This window comes from Ambystoma mexicanum, chromosome 13, assembly GCF_040938575.1.
Source record: "Ambystoma mexicanum isolate Mex_15411 chromosome 13, UKY_AmexF1_1, whole genome shotgun sequence".
NCBI lineage: Eukaryota > Metazoa > Chordata > Amphibia > Caudata > Ambystomatidae > Ambystoma > Ambystoma mexicanum.
The window spans coordinates 215,819,363-215,842,872 of record NC_090938.1 but is presented as its reverse complement, the minus strand read 5'-3'; the positions used below and the strand labels follow the sequence as shown (position 1 = coordinate 215,842,872).

At 48.2% G+C, this 23,510-nt stretch overlaps 1 protein-coding gene across 1 annotated transcript in view; it reads right to left on the bottom strand.

Moving 5' to 3' along the window:
- The window catches only part of MYBPH (myosin binding protein H), a 223,562-nt gene that overhangs the window by 183,674 nt on the left and 16,378 nt on the right, over positions 1 to 23,510 (bottom strand). Inside the window, exon 2 of the mRNA XM_069633675.1 lies at positions 12,830 to 12,964. Coding sequence (XP_069489776.1) covers positions 12,830 to 12,964 — 135 coding nt within the window. The remainder of the gene's footprint in view (positions 1 to 12,829; positions 12,965 to 23,510) is intronic.

The following is a 23,510-nucleotide window of genomic DNA, read 5'->3' as shown; positions in this document are numbered from 1 at the left end:
ACCTTATTTCCGGACCAGCAATCTCATAATGAGCCGCTATGTCTGAAAGAGCCAGATACTGAGGCTGGGTCCAGGGGTGTATACGACCTAGCTGAAGTGCACCTCCTGGGTCCCTTCTGCAGGTGGTGTCCCAGGCAGCGGCTAGAATTGCCTGATTGTAACACTGGACCGGCTCATGGGGACGATGAGCCATAGCGTCCAAGTGACCCCATGTCATTTGTGACATTATCAGCCAGCCCTGGTTTGGCTCATTGCATGCCTTGACGTTTCGTTTCATCTTTCCCATTGAAACGATGGGCCTAAAAGCCCCAGCATGCAATGTGAAGAGAACCCAAGACCGGCTGAAGGTATAGCGAATGATATGGACCCCTGTGCAGCCATGATTGCAATTGGATGCAATGTGGCCGTAGCTGCATGCTTGCACAATGGCCATGCATGCAGCACGCCTTCTTCCTTTGGGAACATGCAAACACAGTCTGTTTTTTTACTTTGCATTTTGTGAATTTCAATCTTGGATTTCTCCATTATATTTCCTGGACAAGGGCAACAGAAAGCAAAGAGAAAACAGGACTGCATTAGCACCTCCGGGATGGCCTGTGTAACATGCTGAAACGTGCGCATTCGTGACCAGGTGTTTTATATGAACGATGAGAATAAAAGGTGTGAAATTGCCCGAACACGGGACGGTCATTTGGCGTTTTATTCTGACCTTTTGAAAGAAAAAAGGTGCGCTGCCAATTTGCCACAGTTGCAGCACAATACGCTATTGTTCTTGTCGTGACTGTGTTGCTGTGTAATACACGTGGCATACACGCACACACTGCACGTTGAAACGTTTAGAGCTCTATGGACAGCTGCAGCGAAGGAGTTAACAAAGTAACCTTCTGCTTGGCGGGTAGTGCAGCGTCAGGATGTGGCCCCTGACCCTGGCGCTATTTTTAACACCTCACACTTTCGCCTCCTCTAAGACAGATCTGAGCCTGGGTGGGGGATGGGGTAGAAGGGTGCAGAGGGGAAGGCAGCATAGAAAAGTAAGGTGGGAGAGTATGGTAAAAGAAAAGAGAGCGATTGACTGAGAATAAAAATTGAAGAGTTGGTGAACTGGATTTACCGTGACCAGATGCGTCCATGCCATCACAAAATCGCGTACCTACTCTGATTTCTTTTACATAAATGATTGGTATCAGGCACTTAAGTGCAACAGGCGGAAGCCGGCCAACTCCAGAAGGCCACTCTAAAAGGCCAGTTTCCTGTCTGTGCCTGTTATTCCACAGGACACGCCGACCAGGGAGGGCAGGAGCCCATCCCTCTTCACTGCGCCATCATCGACCCATAAGGGAGCCCATCAAGGAATCCATGACTTCTGCTGTGGTAAGCCGAATACCGCCACAATCTCCACCAAGCGCAGCATCCACGCACTAACTCATGTGCGCATGCTGCTCGAATCCGAATATCACCCCCCGCATCTACGGCTACATTGTTTTCGCATTGCCCACATTGTGTAAAGCAGCACGTGACCATTTTAAAATGGCCAACGCCATTCGATAGCATTGTTGCATAGCAACATGCTACAATAACGCCAGGTTCGCTCTGACTGGCTGCACCGCTATACATCAGCCACCAATCCAGTTCGCCGGCAGGCGTAAGCCGGCCAACTCCAGAAGGCCACTCTAAAAGGCCAGTTTCCTGCCTGTGCCTGTCCGTGCCATAACGGGCCAGAGGGGCCCCCCTCGTCACGCCCACGAGCAACCATCATATTCCCTCGCAGGGTAAGCCGCATCTACCCTTTTTAAAACCTGCACTCTGTAGCTTGCATCATGAACCACATCCCATTGCACAGAACTAATATGCTGCCGCCCTCACTCCTACAACTGACTGGTGCCGCATCTATGACCCAATTGGTTGCCGCTGCCCTTATTATAATTGGTTGCTGATGATTATGCCCCAATTGTTTGCTGCCGCCATGTTATAATTGATTGCTGATGACTTTGCCCCAATTGGTTGCTGTCGCCCTCTGCCATAATTGATTGTTGATGACTTTGCCCCAATTGATTGCTGCCGTCCTCTGCCATAATTGATTGCTGATGACTATGCCCCAATTGATTGCTGCTGCCATGTTATAATTGATTGCTGATGTCTATGACCCAATTGGCTGCTGCCTCCCTTGTTATAATTGATTGTTGATGACTCTATGCCCCAATTGACTGCTGCCACCCTATGCCCAGAATCAACTGCAGCCACCCACACTCTCACAAGTGATTACTGCCGGACCTATACTCCAAGCTGATGGCTGCCCCCACGAACACTATTGCTACTGTGCCCATGTCCAAAACAAGTCACTGCTGCCGCCCTGCAATACAGGCTGTTAACATGACTAACGCGGCATCATGCCCCCCATCCGCGCTCATCCCTCCCACCCCGTTCCTCCCATCCTTCTTCACTCAACCCAAGTCACCCACACAAAACCCACTACTCACACAACACTACCCAGAAAACCAGTTCCAGAAACCAAATACGTGGCCTCCGCTCTAGGCAAAACCTCACAGGCCAACCATGGTAATGCACAGTACACTAACTAGAATACACACAGCCCACTCAAGTTCATACCCCCCTCCACCACAAGGAAAGCACCCAAAATCAAAAACAAAAACGATAATACAATGTGCCCTGATCAATGTTAGATCCCTACCAGCTCATGCCATAGAAATCCGCGACCTCCTTACCAACCTCAACCTCGACATTTTAGCGATCACTGAAATCTGGCTTGACTCTGCCGCTGGGCCTGCTATCTCCGTAGCCATGCAACGAGGATACACCATCCTCAGGCAGGACAAACCGCTAACCACAGGCGGGGGAGTAGCCCTCACAGTCAAGGATCACCTAGATATAAGACAATCCCCTGCTGAACTAGGAAACAACACTCACTCCCTCACCACTAAGATCTCACGATCCTCCAACACTACCATTGCCATCAACCTAGTCTACCGCACACCAGGTCCCATGGCGGACTTCCATGAAGACCTTATGCACCTCCTAGCAGATAATCTAAAAACCACTACCAAAACCATCCTCCTAGGCAATATCAACCTGGGATTCGATGACCAAAAGCACCGACCTTCCTCAGCTCTAGCTCAAGCACTTCAAGAACTAGGCTTTGACCAAAAAATACACTCACCTACACACTGCGAAGGACGCACTCTTGACTGGGTAGCGGACCATAACTGTGGCATAGACATCAGCTCTATTACGCCTACCACATGGTCTGACCACTCACTCATTCACTTCCTCATCCCCACCCCTCCCAACACAGCCAAAAACAACCCCACGCCACCGGCCATGGCCAGAAGCGCCAAGGACCTTACCAAAGAAAGGACCCTACCACACCTAGACACACTAATCAACAACCTCCCTACCACCCCTGACCCAGCAATACTGGCGGATATCTACAAATCCACCAATCCACCATCAGCACGGCAATAGACACTATCACCCCTCTCCAAAAGAAAAAATCTGAAAATATCAAACACTCCAACTCCTGGTTCTCCGCAGATCTAAAAGAACTATGCACTAAAAAATGTAAAGCACTGAACATTTGGCTAAGCTCCCCTAGCGCCTCCTCACTATCCTCTTATAAATCAATTGCCAGGGAATACAAAAAGGCCATCATTGCAGCCAAGTCTACATTTTACAATAACAGAATCTCCAATGCCAGCTCAGAATCAAAAGAACTCTTTGCCATATTCAGGGAACTATCCATACCAGCCACTAAATCTAAAGAGATCATCAAAGATGAAGCTTGGTGTAACACCATATAGTCCGCCCTCCTGAACAAAATTGAGCTCCTTCAGAAAAAAATCCTAACTCACCATAAAAACCTCACTCAGCACATCCAATCAGCCTCACACGCTGAAACAATGTCTGAGGCCAAAGTAAAACCTACCACACCTTTCAAATTCAGAGAAGGCACTGAATTAGAGGTAATAGAAATCGTGAACAAAATCAAGCCTTCCAATTGCAACGGTGACGCTTGCCCCGCCAAAGTAATCAAAGACTGCGTGGAAACTCTCGCACCATTCCTCAAATCATTAATCAACGCCTCCTTCAACTCCAACTCAGTCCCTGACAGCCTATAATAAGTCTGGGTGCGCCCTAAACTCAAAAACCAACCCTAGACCCTGAAAATGCCAATAACTATAGACCTATCACCACCGTCCCTTTCCTGATTAAGATTCTGGACAAGGTGGCTTACACCTCTGCCTAAACCGAGATAAAACAGAGATCCTCATAGTTGGCACCAAAGAAACGCTAAACAAACTCCCATCCCAATACAAAGCCTTTATCATAGACAACTCCACCATTCCAGTCTCAGCTCCAGTAAAAACTCTTTACCTTGACTCCAAGATGTCTATGTCACGGCAGGTCAATGCCATAGCATCCTCTGCTGCACTCACCACCAAAATAATCAATGCTGTGAAACCATTTCTCTCCACGAAAAACTGCTTGTCAATAGCCAGAGCCACAGTAGGCACCAAATTGGATTATTGTAATGCCCTCTTCCTAGGCGCCTCTACAAAAAACCTAAGAAAAATACAAGTCACCCAGCACAATGCCCTCAGAGCAGCTCTGAGCATTCCAAAAAGGGAACACATTTCCCAGGCCAGGAAAGACGCCCATTGGCTGTCAATAAAAGATCGCATACTCTTCAAATCCATGGCCATCACCCACAGATGCCTCTCCTCAGGCACCCCGCCCTATCTATCCGAAAGGATCACCCTCAATGCTTCCACCAGACCGATTAGATCTCACCTGACAAATCAGACATTTGTACCCACATTCAAAAGATGAAAAGCCGGAGGTTCTAGCTTCCAACATCTGGCACCCAAAAACTGTAACGCCCTTCCTACTGCACTAAGGAATGAAAAGTCAAGCCCTGCCTTCCGCAAACTGCTAAAAACCACTCTATGCAATTAAACTACACCCACACTTCACATATGCACACCCTCTGCCCGATTGTTATGCCTGTAGGGATGTCTCTATGTGATGTATCGTCTAAAGGCACTGACACATGATAACTTCTGTATGTACTGAATGTAAACTAGGTGCATCAATGTTGTGTATCGGTTATATGCTTTGACCTCTTATAATTTCTGTATGCTCGGAATGTAAACCACACCCTCAAATACCTACCTGTTGTATATCAAGTAATTATGCATGACATACACTAAGTAAGCCTACCTTTCAGCGCCACGAAGCCCCAGGGCAGCTGTGCGCTATACAAATGCAAATAAATAAATAAATAAATAAACTTCTTTCGTTCATACGACCGAAGACTACAACACCCGGAATGCTTTAGTGTGTTAAATTAAAACCCAGGACTGCTAAATAGGTGCTCCGATTATATGAGTCACCATGCCTCTGACCAGTAGGACTTTGGGCTCCTGTGTGGTTTGAGGGTGGACATTTTGAGGTATGATGCATATGTGTGCACCTTCTCACTCTGCCCCCAGAATTTATTTTGCTTTTTTCCATAAAAATATGGGGAGGTCGTGTACTGCTTTTCGTATGCAGGGCGAACTATCTCCTAATTTCTGATTTCCATAGTCCCACTTGGCAGAGTCTGGCATCTCTAGTTTTGGGTTTGGCTATTAGGTGCTGCTTAAGCACTACATATAAGCCAAAACTATTGCATTGGAGTTAAGAGGACAATGGTTTGTGAGGAGGGACACACAGCTTTCAGGTGTTTGTTTGTACCTAGCCATTCACTGCCCTTGTGCGTGTTGCATGCATGGACATTGTGCAAGCATGCAGCTACGGCCACATTGCATCTCATTGCAATCATGGCTGCACAGGGGTCCAATTTCAATCCATAATGTCATACCCTCCCACTACTTGCACCTTTGCACCCAAAACACATCTTCTTAAGATCTCCTTGAGCTAGCTCTGTCAAACAATAAAATCAAACCTGGTGTGGTATAGGGCCTTCCAGTATTATTTCAAAGCCGTTTTCTAAGAGTAATGGCTTACAAGCAAGGGCAATACAGGTGAAACAAAAATGTCTTAAAACCCCTTACCTTCAGCCATTTGATTTATAAGCATAATGTGTGTCCTCGGATATGTTCCTTGCTCTGAGGGCGAGTTAAAAACAAGCATCGGCAAAACAAACAGTTTTGGCTTGAGCATGGGCTTTATATGCACATTAGCCAGGAACTGCTACCATGTGCCCTCGTACTCGCGCCAATGTTGATCTGTTGCCATTTTATGGCCAGGTCGCACCTTTATAGCTGTGAATGTCAAATGCCTATCCCACACCTAAACAAAAAGCACAATTGCAGGCTTTGCCAATGTAGCCTGGAGCAAAGAATCTTCCTGTAACTAAGACACTTTCTTGCAACAGCCCCTCGATGCCTCCGGGCTGCTAGTGCGCTTTCCAAATTAAAAATAAATAAATACATAATGTTTATTATGGTTGACCTGGGTGGTATAGCCCGTGTCTTGAGCCTCTGGTCATTCCATCTGCATTTGGTGAATGTGTGTATTTCCCACCACTGTCAAGTATTCTATATGTTGAAGTCTTGAAAGTGGCTGTTTCGGCCCAGCTGTGTTTCTAAGTAATAAGGTGTGTAGACAAATGTGATTACAACACTTTGCTAACGTTTAACTTTGGTATAAAACAACTTAACACACAATCAGCAGGGCTGACCTGGATACTAAAAGTGGCCCTGGAAATGTTTTCAAAGCAGCCCAGAATTAACCTGTACTGGAAGCTTGTAACACATTCTTTACTTCATCCCACTCAAAAGAGGCCCACCAAGAGATCCCTATGGGTCAGTCTGCCACTGACTATCAGGTCTGCACTTGTCCCATTACTGGGTGATTAAAGGCTCCTGGTCCTCCGTGCCCTAATGCTAGACCCGCTTGTGACTTCTTGACTATCTTCCAGCACCCTTTGCAGTTTGGCACGTTCGGGTGCATGACTCCGGCTGCAAAGTGGCTTTGGCAATGGATGGCCATTTTAGACGAGGGTTCCGATGGGCTCCTTTACAATTTGGCTGGATCCAACAGCATGTGGCATCATATTAGCTGGAGGCCATTTTGAGGCCAGGCTTAGCCTGGCCCCCATCCAACATGGACGCTCTGCATGCACCTACATCGTGCATCAGGAATCATTTCAAGGCACTGCAAATTTCCTGGCATTTTCTTTTTTCAGTGTTAATTCCAGGGAAGCACAGTGGGTATTTTGACCAAAATGGGCACTCTGGGCTGCACAGAGAGATGAATAAATAAATGCATGTGGCAAAAAAGAAGCTATTGCTCTGCGGGAATTCTTACCCGATACCTCCAGGCAGGGACTCAACTAGGCTTACACTTTTGGGGGTTGAGGTGGGACGAGGGGAAATAACTCTTCAAGTGTTGGGAGAGGGGCTATCTTTAGAGACTGTGGGGGCAGAGGAAAACTCTCTGAGTGGGGGGAGAGGTGGCATTCTTTACCAAGGCATGTCTGTAAGAATTAGTGTCAAGTTAGCAGCAAATTGTGCAATTTACAGTCCATCAGACCACGGACACTGCCTTTAAACGTGAAACGATTGAAGGACAACATGCAGATTTCTGTTGCTCCTTGCCAGCACAGTATTGCTGTGATTGTGGTGTGTGTGTGTTTGGGTGTGTTAGCTGCTAGTTAATTTGGCACGTCCTGGTGCATTGTAGTACAATCCCATTAAAACCGCAGAGTTGCTACAGTTGGACATTTCTTGTCATCTTGAACTAGTTGGCTTCATGGATGTGAACGCAGCTTTAAAAAGTAGCTTTATTTTGAGAGTCACTTTCTTGCTGTTGGTAACATTAACCGCATGTGGTATTTAAGGCATCTAAATGCCCTAAATACCACATGCTGAGGAGACTCTTCTGGTGTAGCTTCAATGTTAAAAACAGTAAACTCTCCCCTTGGCAATCTGAAACCAGGGACTTAAGGGCTGCACTGAGTATGAGTCGTCTTCTGCCCCTGTACCCTTCCGAGTACTCCCCTGACATGCAAGTGCTAACATCCAATCACAATTTAAATTGATTATTAATATATGCATATGAAAGTGCAATTGCGAACAATGAAATGCTTTAGGAAGTAATATCATCTGTGTCCTGGCCTCGACCAGCTCTGAGAGGCAAAACCAAAAGTCGATGGATGGAAGGTTTTGACTTAATCATAACCACGGGCACGTCTCTGCGCAACCCTCCAGACCATTGTTTTTCAGTCTGCCAAGCTATTACAGTAGGGGAAAGACCATATGCAAATCAGGCTTGGCCCCACCCCAAAAGGGCCAGTTCAGCCCAACTGCTAGGCCACATCCCTTCTGCATGAGACCACAAGCATCCCCAGACATATTTTGGCCTTGTTGGGCATCATCAGTGAGGAGTAGCTTGGTTCTCTAGGTGCAGCAGGCTGGGGACCCACGCCTGGGCATACCCGTCCCACTTGGGGTGACTAAATGAAAACCAAAAGTTGATGGCTGGAAGGTTTTGAATAAATCATAACCACAGGCACAGCTCCAGAGCATCATTAATCAGCCTGCCAAGCCTGAAGGGGAAAGACCAGTAAGTGAGTGAGGACAAGTCAAGATTACCCAGAAATTCGGGGTGGGTGAGGAGGCTAAAGACCCATTTGCCCAATGTTTGTTGCGAGTCTGGCACCATGTCACCATAGACACCCTACTCTAGTTCTGGTTTTTGTTTTTAACTTTAGTCCATTTTTGCAATTGACGTGGCCTACGATTACAACTCCCAGAATGCAACTGATAAACTAAAGCCCACGGCTGGGTCACAGTGTCGCCGGGGACACAGATGCATCTGGCAACTTTAGTTGTTTCGGGGGACCGATTAGATTTTAGTGAAAATAAGTTGTTAAGAAGTTGGGAACATGAGACTGTCTCGGTGTGAAGCCCTCTGGCAGAAGAAGGCATGAATTAAGAGGAGCGAGCAGCGCATCAATCAATCAATCAGCGGATCCAAGTGGCTGATCCAAGCAGTAGCTGTGCCTGGGAACATCTGATAGCATTCCCCTGGGAGGGAGGGTTCTGTTAAGCACAGTACATCCCTTAGCTGTCCTCTGGAGGGGGAGGAGGAGAGTATCCATGAAAGGGCCTCACTCCAATACCAAAGCAATGCAACGCCCGCCTCCCTCCTATCCAGGGGGTGTATTGAGTAAACGGAGAAATTACTTGTTTCCCTTTAGGCCAGGCCATCCCTGGCCAGCTCCGATCTATTTCTGAAACCCATTTCTGCTCCCTCTGACAGTAAATTCCATTGCAGAAAAGCAGCAGGTGTGAGCTATTTAAAGCAGGACATATGGGTTGGGGACTTAGTGCGCCTGCACCCTCCACCACAGAAAATGTGGGTAATTCTTGAGTCAGATCAGGTCGAAAAATGTTTGTTGCACATGGTTTAGTATGGCAGAGGATTTGTAAAGCGCAAATCATTGTCACGGACAGAGGCGTCAATAAGGGGGTGGGGGATGAGGGGGCTATAGCCACGGGTCTTTTGGTTTTAGCCCTGGATAGAAGCTCAGGGGCTAGAACCAAAAGGCTAGCTGGTCCCAAGTAGCCCTGGATCTTTTCCAGACATAGCAACAACCCTGGTCTCAGAGGAGGCATCGAGCGCTAACAACATCAACATAAAGCTGGGCCCGGAACTGGGAGACCATCAGGAGAGTTCTTTGGAAAGCCAGGCTGAAACCAGAATACATGGGCTTTCTTCACGTCATGATCAGAATTCCAAACAGTGGCTTGGCACATCACCAGGGTGAGGGCATGGACAGAATGCAGCAGTTTTTAGGAAGGATCGCCCTGGAATACAGCTAGGTGGCATTTGAAGCTTTATCCTTCGAGTCTCAACAGTTAAAATGATTCCACCAAAACAGAGAATGCATGCCCTTTCCACCAGGGACTTTCAAGTTTTTCAGTTGAAATTAGCCTTGAGCCACAGTTGGTGGGCCCAACAAGCTGCCTCCATGTTGGCAGTTTGGCGCTCTTATCACAAAGCAAAATACTTAAATTCGGGACATTAAATGTGTACTTTGCAGCTCACATTACTGGCTGCCTTCGCTTGCGACCCTGAGGCCGTCACCACCCTTGTCACCTCCATTTCTCTGTGGGGGGGTCATCGACTACATAAGCACCTTGCTGACAAAGAGTGATTAATAAGTAGCTTTTCAGTGGACATTTGGTGTTTCAGCTCCCCACTGTCTACCTAGCCCATGATAATCTGCAGCTATTAACCCCTTCCCTCCATTCGTTTATTTGTCCGTTATAGTCTATGCACACCAAGAGTGGCTCAAACTGTTATTTTCAGCTGTAAGCAAAAGGTCCCCAAAAAATCTTTTTAAAATGGGGTCCCTCGAGCCGCCAACACATCTTCAGCCAGCCCTGCTTTCCACAATGCTGGCATATACCGGCTGCAGTTTCCTGCTGTGCGTGGGATTACTGAATATCGTCAGTGGGCACATGACCTGCCTGGAACAGAGTGCCTTGCACAACAAGACAGAGCTTCAGTGTCTCCCGCCACTCTGTTATGGTGTGCTGAGTGACCACACCTTTCTAAGGGGCCGGGGTAGAGGGGCGGTGTGGTAAATGGAAGGGTGAGTGTGCACTTCAAGGTGTGTTAAGGAGCCTGCCTTGGCTTAACGAGGTGGTCCCCTCCAACATTCACCTTGGGGGGCAATCCATAGCTTGTGCCACTTCTAGCAGTCTACAGAGGTTTGTTGAGACCCTCCATCCTCCAACCCCAAATGCCCAACTTTTGGGTGTTCAACAGTTTACGCTTCCCTCTGGGTGGTGCCGAAGCCCCACACATATTGCATGCAGTTGCCTCAGCACAAGTGAAGCCACCCACCATTTTGAATTGTGCACGTTCTGGAACAGCACCTACACCTGTGCTATGTGTTTAGTCCTTAATATAATGATACAAAGCAGTGTGTGCTAAACTCCCATTCATTTTCTTTTGCACAACATCAATATTGTGAGATAATCCATTCATGTATAACAATGCACACCAAAATACATCTTTCTTTACAGTTTATTATAAACCTTGATAGGTCATTTGAGCGCACTGATTCACGAAAATTGTGCCGCAGGCTTCATCCAGCAGCACAAAGCATACCTGCAGCCAATTCCCCACAACTTGTCCAGGTAGATTCCCAGACCTATGCATATCCGTGTTCATTCCAATCACAAAGGCAGGTTATAATAGCTTTATACACCCACATTTAGACCATACCGGGCGTTATGGTCTCTCATACCGCGTTAAAAGCCTTATTGTCCCTTATACCTCTTTAAAGGCCAGTACAAAACTCGCTGCTGGCCTGTAAAGCTATAATATAGCATTATCACCCCGTTCCAAGGGCAGGAGCCGTGGTAACGGTCCGGAAGCCCGAGTTATAACAATGGCACTGGGACGTCACCCCCCGTTTTAGCACTTGGAATGGGGTGATAACGCAAAATAACCAAAGTGGTAACCCTGGGTGTTGAAAAAAAAGTATTTTCATTCAATGAACGGGGTGCCACGTCAAACGGAACCCCTCTTCTTTCTCCATGGTGGCCGGAAAAGCAAAGATGCTGCAGCGGCGGTGGGGTGTGCTGCTGCAGACAACAAGTAAGTGGGGCTGGGGGAACATATATTTTTTACGTAGGAGGGTGGGGGCGAAGATGGTGCTACAGGACAGGCAGCCGGCAGGTTCCGTGAAACGCGGGCTAAAATAATAGATATCAGCCCACGGTCCACAGCACCTGATTGGCTGCGCCCCTCGCCCCGGGTCTAATAATGTATCTTCATGCTCACTGAAATTCATCTCATTAACACGTGATTTTGCTTTCAATGTAATTTTCCTAAGTGGCAAAAGTTGCTCGATTCTAAAATCAGTTATTTCAACATATAATTGTTGAGTGATCATTCCAGGATTATTAAAGATCAACTCGGCTAATGTCAACACTTCTTCATCATTGCGTGTGTTTTCTCTCCAGCCTAAATATATATCAGTGTTTTTTTTTGTTGGTGATGGCGCATGAACAAACATCTCTTGCGTTTTCTTCAGGACAGATATAGCAGGTGTCATGTGGGTAGACAAGAACAAGGGGGTTTCTGGGAGATTCTCCACTACCGTCCTATATCCTGGGTTAGAGTCTCAACCAGAGTCTTTAGCTCACCATCCTTTCACAGAAGAGAAATGTCCAGTACATATCAGTCTTTGTCCTGCTCAAGGACTGTCCAGCACTGAAATGCTATGGTAATTCTCTTGTGAACAAGAGTACCAACAGCAACCCCAGACACGTGTTTCGGCCTGGTTCGGCCTCGTCAGTGAGGTGGAGCTGTGCCTCTCTAAGAACAGTGAGCAAGGGGTCCACGTCTGGCTTACCCTCCTAATTTAGGAAGAAAACCCAAAGCTCATGTGGGTAGGCACCTTTTCTGCGTTACTAAACTCAGCGCATCACAGACGTATAAAGCTATAGAGGCCTCCACGTCAACACATGCTGAGAGTTAGTCCAGAAGAAGGGGATCTGAAAGACTAGTAATCGCTTTCATTACGTGTTTAGGTTTCAGCAGGCATTACGTTTGGAGAGCTGCCTTTCACACTGTGTGATGGAGGTCGGTTCTGTAACATTAAAATACATCTGTAATAACCTATTACAGTTGCTTGATATCATTTTTGTATTCGATTTCACGGTTATACTGCAGTAAGAACATTAAATGCACATTGTGTGTGTTGCTACTACAGGCTTCCTTTTATCATACATTGGCACAATTGAGCTTTTCGAAAAGACAGTTTGAGAGGAAAATGAGGACCTACTTCCTTCTTTGCAGTATTCCACGAGGTATCCATCCAGCCCGGCTTTCCCCACTTGCTCCGGGGCTTTCCACTTCACCAATACAGTTGTGTCTGTTACATCTTCCACTGTGAGTTCCAGGGGCTGGCTGGGAGGTTCTGTAACAAGATCAAGAGCATTATGGACTCACTCTATCTACCAACAAGCCAGGTAGCCATTTAAAATCCAGCAAAGAACTAGGCAGAGGACAGGCAGGTGTCTAAGGTGTGACCGGTCACAGTGATGTGACTCTGCTCCATTGAGTTTAATCAATGTTACATCCACATCTCTGGCTCACAGACTCATCAGGGGCCTGCCTGCAAGACCATACTCTGGTGCCTTGAAGATATCTAACCAACCTTCATGGGTGTTACCTTCCCTGGGAGGGAGCTCTGTAGGGTGAAACTCCCCCTATATTGCATCTTGATCTCTACTGTACACCCTCTTGAGAAGTAACCGCTGAGGCCTAGTGCCTTTAACCCCACTGCAATTTCTTGACCACATAAGCTGCCGTTGGTCTCCATCTATACTCAGGCCCCGCCACCTCCTGTCTACCTAATGTAGTCCAAGCTCGTCCTCCACTCTCCTTTTGTCTATCCCGATCTTCACATGCTGCTTTGAGAAATAGGCAGTTCTTTTCACCTCATCCCTCGCAACATTGTAAAGCACTCAAAAATCATCTGGGTAGGAGCAGGATTGTATAAAAGTTTAAATAAATACATAAATGCGTGCATAGATAGATACGTGTACAGGTTCCTGAAGCGAGCACACCAGGCATTAAGTACACAAAGATGCGTTTACTGAGAATACATTTCTATTAAAATCCACTAATATGAATTACAAATGGTGAACCTGGCCACTACACCCTAATCACTGACACTTAATGATTTAGAAAGCACATCTCAGTGATGAGATCATCACAAAACCACTATTTCATAATTCTCAATGAAGATTTTAATAAGCAGCCAACACATGTTTTGACCAAATTAATGGTCTTCCTCAGGGCAGATCCTTATTTCTGTATGCCTATCAATACTTGATCGGCTATCAAACTCTATATCCTTCATGGGCAAGCTTAAATGCAACTTCAAAAATTCTCTATTCCTGTCTCTCCTGTTGTACTGTGGGGAGCGCCCCACAATGTCCCCATTGAAATAGTCTTCAAGTCAAGACGTTGATGAAACGTGAATCGATTACAGTAAATTGTGGATCATCATTAATGGTTTATGTTTAGCATCAACTATAGATCATCCACATAGTAGTGTTCCTTGACCCGCAGGCTGTCTTTGACATTCCATGGACCTTATTCAGAGGGTGCCGGTAACCCGCCGGTCCCACCGTAGCAGATGTGACGGTTCTACGTTGAGAGTTCTTGGTGAGATGCTAAACCACAAACCGAAACTCTGTAAAACTCACAAAAACTGCAGGAATCCAATATAGAACCAGAATACTTGGTTGCCCCTTTTCATTGGGTATCGCCTGAAAAAAAACGAATTGCAAAATAGCGTGGCCAAAAACACTAAATTATTTTAATCTCATTTTCCGACTTTTTCGCACTTTTTTCGCAATAAACATGGGCCAGGGAATATATTGAGGTGGTGGGATGGGTGGAGGGGAGAGCAGGTGGGTGAAAGGGTACTCCCACACATTGCATTTAGAAAAAATGTGCAAAAAACGAATGTTTTGGAAATGCGATTTAAACAAAATCGGTGTTTTCAGCCTCGCTATTTTAACGTAAATCTGCACATGTTGGCACATTCAGGTCTTAAGAACCACGTGTATATTATGTTATTAAGGTTGTCAGCAGGTGCACTGGGGCAGGGGTAACCAGAATGTGTTCTGTAGCGTAGAGAAGGAGGGCCACGATGTGAGAGGATAGGGGCAGCGAGTGTGGCATGGAAGTGCATGTGGGCCTGGTCCTATTCCTGACATCTGTGGAGGGATACATATACTCTATGTTGTGTACGTAGTACACCGAAGGCGCATGCGCGGCTTGCAAGCCGGCGCATGCGCAGTTAAGAATAAAGGCGGCGCCCGGCAGTTGGAGCCGGAGCGCCGGAACGAGCAGACGCTTCCGTGTCTGTTCCTGCGCTGCGTTGCTGCGTGCAGGCCACATACACCGGAGGGGCCCTCCTGACACAGCGGCCCCCCCGACCATCACACTGGCGACGAGGACGAGCCACGGCCCACTCCCGTGCCCGGCTACAAGGCTATAGTTAAGTCCGCCGCGTCTCACGCTGACGACGCACCGGCGGCCATTTTTTTTTCTCTTCTTCGATCCGCTCCCCGTCACGCGCGGCGACCGTGGTTGCGGCCCAACAGGGTGCTCGTGCGCCACTCGCCGACGGCGCTAGAAGGAAAAAAAAAAAAGACAAGCAATTTTTGGAACCCCCACAGTCTTGCTGGTGCAAGGCTGTGGCAAACAAGAAGAAAGAAGGGAATTTCGCTCCCACCACTACCACAAGGCCACATCTACCACCTGTGAGTACCTAGCAGGAAGAAATGGGTGACGGCGCAGACGACGAGGGTGCCGCAGCCCCAGTTCCCCGCAGAGCCCGCAGCTCCCTAGCCCCCATGCCAGAGTTTGATGCCACTGGGCCCCCTTCCAAGCTAGGACCGAAGTGGCTGCTGTGGGTCAAAAGACTGGACATGTTCTTCAGGGCAGCAGGGGTTGACGATGATGATGAAAAGATTGCGACCATGATCTATTCAGCAGGCGCAGAAGTCCACAAGATCTATGACTCCCTGACCATCCCCGTGGTCAATTATGACGCCGTCAAGCAGGCACTCAAAGACCACTTCTTACCCATGGCCAATGTGGATTTTGATAGATTCGTCATGGGCGCTGAGAAACAGTTAGACGATGAACCCCTAGACATATTCTGCGCCCGCCTGAGACACCTGGCGTCCTCTTGCAGATGGGCCGACGAAGAGGAGATGGTCCGCAACCAACTGCTGCAGGGGTGCAGCTCCGGTAAACTCCGGAGGCAGGTGTTGAGGGAGCCTGGCCTAACCCTCCAGCAGATTCTAGACCTGGGCAGAGCACACGAACTAGCAGAGGCCAGAGGCGCGAAAATGGACGCTGCCTCGCGACCAGGACACAACGAAGACGCATTTGCAGTAGGGCGGTCGTCTGCGAATAGGCCAAGATGGGCGCCGAGAAAGCCTGACACCGCGTCCGCTCCAAGCACCGCCCCATCGTGCTCGAACTGTGGGTATGACCTCCCCCACAGCGGTGACTGCCCGGCCAGGTCAAGAACATGCGCCCGATGCGGCGTACCAGGCCACTTTGCCAGGACGTGCCGTGCAGCTGCCCCTGTCACAACAACGAGAGGACCAGAGAGAGCGGAGCGAAGCAGTTCCCGCAGAGTGAGAGGCATCTCCTCCATTGACCAAGGCCTGCAAGACCTGGATCTCGCAGAAGAAGAAGAGGAGGAAGAGGAAGAAGTCTTCTTCATCTCCAGCATCGCGAGATGTCCCAGCACGAAACGCCAGCCCAAGTGCACCGTCGACATCAAGGGCATTCCCACCCCCATCCTCATTGACACCGGGGCCTCAGTCTGCGTGCTAGCCACCAAACACTACGTAGCCCTGCCAGGCCCACCAGAACTGTCGACGTCGACAGCGAGGATATATGCATTCGGTGGCGACACCCCCTTACCCATCCAAGGTGCATTTATCGCCCCAGTATCGCATGGACAGAACTCCATCAAGGCAAGATTCTTCGTCACCGACGTCAGCCCCCATTCGCTGCTGAGCTGCGCTGCGTCAGAAGCGCTTGACATCGTGCATTTCACATTTGGGGTATACCATGCAGATCTAAAAGGCATGTTACACAAGTTCGCGAGCCTCTTCAAGGGCATCGGCAAACTGAACGCTGACCCCATTCGATTGCACATCGACAAGTCCGTAAGGCCGACGGCCCTCAAACACCGCCGAATTCCGTTCCACCTGAGAGCACAAGTAGAGGCGGAATTGCAGCAGCTAATGGACCGAGACATCATCGAACGGGTAGAAGGGCCCACCCCGTGGGTTTCACCCATCGTAGTGGCCCCGAAGCCGAAGCAACCAGGGGCTGTGCGCATCTGCGTGGACATGAGGCTACCTAATGCGGCCATCAAAAGAGAACGCCACCTCACGCCCACCCTGGACGACATCGTCGGTGAACTCCAAGGCGCCAAAGTCTTCTCCAAACTAGACCTCAGATCAGGCTACCATCAACTGGAACTGCACCCCGAGTCGAGGTACATCACCACGTTCACGACGCACGAAGGGTTGTACCAATACAAGAGACTCAACTTCGGGATCTCATCCGCGGCTGAGGTCTTCCAGAACGCAATAAGAGGAGCGTTGTCCGGCTTGAGGGGTGTCATTAACATGTCCGACGACATTCTGGTCTTCGCCAGGTCAGAGAGCGAACACCTTAAAAGACTAGAACGCACGTTTGAGAGACTCCAGGCGGTGGGTCTTACACTTCACCAAGAAAAATGCGAATTCCTGAAAGATCGGCTGGAATTCTTTGGGTTCACCTTCCATGCGAACGGCATTTCACCTGATCCCGGCAAAGTAAAAGACATAAGAGATGCGCCTCCGCCCACATCCCCTGCAGAAGTTCGGAGCTTCCTGGGGATGGTCAATTACTGTGGCAGATTCATCAAAGACTTGGCCTCCCTATCAGAACCATTGAGAGCACTCACCAGGAATGACGTACCGTGGCAATGGACAGCGGCAGAACAAAGATCATTCAACGCCATCAAAGAGGCCCTGTCAGAGCAGGAGACGATGGCCTAACTCCACCCCAGCCGGGAATCAGAGATCGTCGTTGACGCCAGCCCCGTAGGACTAGGGGCAGTCCTCATGCAGGCCGACGAACTGGGAGCAATGAGACCCATTGCCTACGCTAGCAAGGCCCTCACGGACACGGAAAGGCGCTACTCGCAAATCGAGAGAGAGGCCCTTGCCATCCTATGGGGATGCAAACACTTCAGGATATACATCCTCGGCAAACCCGTCGTCGTGGTCACCGACCATAAACCCCTGATTCCCATTCTGTCAGGCACCTCTTCAAAGCCACCTCCCCGGATCGAAAGGTGGATGCTATCGCTCATCGAATACAGCGTCAAGCTGGTGTACCGCCCAGGCACCCACAACCCCGCAGACTACCTGTCCCGCCACCCCGGCACGAGGGACGCCCAGAATCCAGTCGAGTTGTCCGACGCGGGGGACGCTGTGCATCTCGTCGTCGAATCAGCCCTGCCTGTGGCCCTGTCGAGGGAGAACATTGCGGATGACTCAAATTCTGACGAGGAATTCCTGCGAGTGAAAAGGGCGGTTGCGACAGGGGAATGGCGTGACGTCCTCCTGAACAACGCCAGAAGACACCCGGAGACGCAGAGAGACCTGCAACTGTTGTGGAAGGCTCGACACGAGCTCTCAGTGTCCACGGACGGCCTACTACTGCGGGGAGACCAGATCGTGATCCCCAGATCCCTGGTCACAAGAGTCCTCCAGCTAGCCCACACGGGCCATCAAGGCATGGCCAAGATGAAGGCGCGCCTGAGGCTGAAAGTCTGGTTCCCCGACCTAGAACACCGAGTGACCGAGTTCGTAAAGGCATGCATACCTTGCCAAGCTGCGAGTCCGGCAGAAAAGAGCCCACCCATCCAAGCCATGCCACGGAGCGACGTGCCGTGGGGTACCATCCACGCAGACTTCGGTTCGACCGGCAGAGGCCTACACTTCATAGTGGTGACAGACCAGTGGTCAAGGTACCCCGAGGTGGAGCTCGTAGAATCCACCGCCAGCGATCACACCATCCTGGCCATGGACAAAATTTTCGCCACCCACGGCTTCCCGCTCGAGATCTGCTCTGACAACGGCGCTCCTTTCCAAGGGCAGCGTTTTGCCAGATACTGCGCTGAACGTGGCATCAAACACCGTAAAGTGACCCCACTGTGGCCAAGAGCCAATGGAGAGGTTGAACGGTTCATGCGGACACTTAATAAAATTTTTCGCATCTCCGTCAATGGAGGGGAAGACCTGCGCCATAATCTGATCGAATTCCTCCGTGAGTACAGGTCCACCCCACATCAGTCCACCGGAATCGCGCCCGCCGAAGCCCTATTCAAGCGCATACCAAGAGGGCTGATACCGGAAGCAGGTGAGCGACGTCCGGGGGTGATTGATGACACACAAGTGGCAGCGGACAGGGCAGCGAGGAACGAAAAGGAGACAATGAGGCGGAGGCTGCCGGAAAAAGAGATAGCGGTAGGAGACACCGTCCTGGTCCGAAACAGGAAGCCAGAGGGGAAACTCTCAATGACATATGAGACACACCCGATGGGTGTCACCCACGTCAAGGGATCCATGGTCACAGCGGCGAACGCGCGTGGGACCGTGACCAGAAACGCGTCCTTCTTCAAACGCATAGGACCAGCAACCTCTGGAGAGGAACCGGACCCTGGCCAAAGGCAAGCGGCAGATGCGCCACCGGAGGACGTTGACACGCCCGGAGACCCTGCCGAACCAGAGAATGTCGAAATGGGACCGCCCAGGTACCCCCGCAGAGAGGGGCGCCGCCCTCCACAAAGGTTCCAAGACTTTATCATGGACTCAGTGACCTGAGCAACAAAAGTCTGTTAAGTATATAATGTTTGTGCCACGTTGGCCCCATGTTTAATGTTTTGTCGTTTGAGGGGGAAAAGGAGGGATGTTGTGTACGTAGTACACCGAAGGCGCATGAGCGGCTTGCAAGCCGGCGCATGCGCAGTTAAGAATAAAGGCGGCGCCCGGCAGTTGGAGCCGGAGCGCCGGAACGAGCAGACGCTTCCGTGTCTGTTCCTGCGCGGCGTTGCTGCGCGCAGGCCACATACACCGGAGGGGCCCTCCTGACACAGCGGCCCCCCCGACCATCACACTCTGTCGCCATGAGCATTCCCAGATGTGCGCCGTATCACACGTGGGTGATTTAATACAGCAATGTCTGCAGGCGAAATCAGGTTTCCAAAACGTAATGGGTTAATTATAGCTATACAGCTACTCCTTATCTAGCTTGTGGTCACCCTCAATTTGATGTAATACAGTCATATTTCTGTCTGTAAGGCAATGGGTTCAATGAAATTAGCAAGAAGCTTTTGGTTTAAAATAACATCTAAACGAATGAATGGCTTCAGCCACTGGAAGTCTAGGCAACAGGGCCTTAAAGCATACAGTCCTGATTTCAATGTCATAGTTCTAAGATGTTATTGTCTTGTTTTATAGAGAAACATTAAAAGTCAGTAGGAAAAGGATGTTCAGGACCTTTGAAGGCTATGTGCAAAAGCTGTGATGTTAATCATGTCTAACGCATGGCTTGGCCACTGCTTGTTCTATTCCCGCATTGTGGATACGCTGTTTCCCCCTGCGTTCTGCGAGTGATAGCTGCTTAAGAGTTAAGGCCATTTTTGTTTACCAAGTAAGGTAGGCTTGGTGCATTAAAGAATGTACCATCTATGACAATGAACCCACAGCCATTGCATGTGTCATCACTGGGCCCGACGTTAATGTATCGCCCACAGATAGCGACACGCGAACGAGGAATGCCTGAGGTCAACATACTCGCGCTTATCTCTAAAAAGACATTTCTTTTCAACTTGCCTGGGAATATAAAACAGCTGCCCAGGCCAGTGGGTGACAAGAAAAACAAAGAGAAACTGACCAGCAAGGAACTTTGATCACGTGCACCTGTTTAACCATAGTTAGTACAGTCAACCGGGCATTCAGGTCTTATATTTGGAATGGATGTGCACTGTAGCGCGGCCCAGGGTCTTCCCCTCCGTTTGCCACCCTTACTGGCCCTTTCAAGGTCATACGCAACAGGGATTTTTCCAGTCTGTGCCCGCCTTGCCTCCCCGGGATGCTCCTTGTAATCTGCTCCTGTGAATTGCTACATTTTGACAGCTTGCTAGGGGCTGGGGGGCGGGTGCATAGTAGGGGGTTGACTGCTTTAAAAATAGCCCCGTTCACATTGGCTTAAATGGCAACATTTAAGGCCGTGCCTGTCAGACACTAAGAAAAACAAAGCCAATTGTTTTGAATGTTTGTCTAGCTATGGGATAGGCATTTTCAAGGCACTGCCATAATGGTACTAATTGGCCATGTGATATGGCATTTATAACTCGCCTATACACAAGTGTTTCATAGGACTGCAAGACAAACAGGGCTAGTACTTGGGCATAAAATGGCAGTACCTGGCAAGTTCCCTTCTAAAGGTATGCTACGCTGCTTTTATACTATGCCAAATCGCCACCGTAGTAGCTCCAGAGCGCCTGAAATTTGCCCATGCCATATTGTGCCCCCGCCCGGGGCTGCAGACCTTAGTCTGCTTGAGGAGGAATGCAAGAGCAGACAGTGGGAGGAGAAGGATATTTGGGAAAAGAGAAGTATTTTGTGTGAGGATGGATGTGTGTTAGTCCATCTTGCCTACATTGAAGCAAAGAGTGATTTTTATTGCACCGGGAGCTCGTGTGCAACTGCAACTACACCATTACCTTTGCAGAATACTGTTTAGAAATAACAATGCAGACCCTTAGTAGCACAGAACTAACTCAAATAAGGTCTCCAGAGTAGAGTTTGGTTAGGGAGGGGCAGGTATTAGGTGAGTATGGCCATAAGGACTAGCACAGCCAAGGACAGTCAATGGGTGTGTAAAAAGCCAAACAACACCTACAGGCTGTGCCCCTCCTTAGATCCAATGTCTCTTCTTTCTTCACTTCACATACCAATAGTTTCCACCTATATGCAGTACTTACAGCACCACCTAAGAGCCAAAACTAATAATATGTAAAGTTTTCGCTGAATATTTATGGAAAGAAGTAGGCCTTTCATCAGGGAAAAAGTAAAATGTAGAAGCATGTATATTATGAAGAAGGTCTAGTTTTTGCGTTCTGGGGCCTCATCATAGAACCTTTGCACCATCTGAAAGCATGTTTGCATGGTATTAACATTGGTGCAAAAAGTGCCCTAATTGAAAAAGTGTGTTCTTTAAATGCCATTTTATTTTAGTACTAAAGCCAACAATGGCCTGGTGCAAAAGTGAATTAGAGAGTATATATATATGTACATATTTTCAGCTAGGCAATTGTTTCCCCGGTACTAATGCTGTGCACATTTTGATGTGCACCGGTGCAATGTTTCTGTGATAATGCCCCATGTGTCAATTTCTGAAAGGGGCCCCATTCACATCGTTTGACAGACTGTGTGATACTGGACATGCAGCCTTTATTTCCTGCACCTCAATTCAGGCAAAACTACAAAGTGAAGGTGTGAGCCGGGCTACACTGTATCAAACAGGAACTATACCTCAGGTGTGTATATACCAAAGCACATACCAGGGATGTAGGATAATCAGAGCTCCTATATCTGATAAAGTACCCTCAACCGTCAAGACAGTGCAGGTGACCAAGTTATCAAGGCTGCCCACCAAGGATTTTTTTATGCTGCTTGTGGGATATATTTGCCCCAAAAAGAAGAAACCTGCATTTAGCCACCTTGAGCCTAAACATTGCTGGGTGTTGTAAGCATCCCGAGATGAATGCCAAACTGAAAAGGCAGTATTTCATTCACATCTGCCACATATTATAATGCTGTTTAAAATAAAGAGAAATCCACTTACTGATTGAGCCTTGCATGTGATTGATAAAGCCAAGAAAAATGAAAGGCTTATTCTACATGGAAAGCATGGCATTTGCAAGCACAGAAACTTCTATCATGGAAGTGAATGCATTTTGCAGATGAACTAATAAACACACAGAGTTAAAATTTCCCATGCCCAAATGAACATATCACAATGGTGGAAAGACACAAATATATTATAATATTAATTGTTCTTTCATAACAAGCTTAATACCAAATAGTGGTTTTTAAGCACGGGATCAGGATTCAAACCTGTGTTGTGCTGCGTTGTCTTGTTTTCAAGACAAACGCGTTGCCCCTGAGCTATCCTTCCTCCCCAATATAAACAGAAGGCCTTAAGTGCCCAAGAAAATTTTACCTTCACAAATATAACTGCCTATTTCTAGAGGCATGATTGTAATTTTCTATTTCCTGAGAAAGGCATGTTTTCTATTCAGAACATTCAAGCAGTGACCACGAAGGAATTTTATTCAGGCCTTTTCTTTGAGATAAGCAATAAGGTGACCATTAACCTTGAGAGAAGAAAGGCTGATGGGGTAATTGCAGGCTAAAATCAACAATGGAGCAGCAGAGACTGGAGCAGATGCTCCGAGGAGAAATTGAAGTTAGCTGTGAAATGAAAGTCAGGATCTGCATATATGTTTGAAGATTCCAATTTTCTCAAGAATCATAAATCACACGATAATGGTTCAAGTATCACTAAAAATCTGCTGAACAGGCCTATTTATTGAAGTAACCCTTATCAACCCTTATCAACATTGGGGACAAGAGTTACAACCTACAACGTGTATTTAGCTCCCCAGAAAATGTCACAAAGAAGAGATTCAGGGATGTGATAACTTAATAAAGTTAACATCTGGGTAGAAAATGTCACATTCATAACTTTTATAATTTTTGTATAAACTACAAAGAATTGCTGTTTGCACCGGCATTCTCCTGCCGAGACAGGACTTAGTTCATTACGAGCTGCATGATTTGAAGAACCTAAAAATA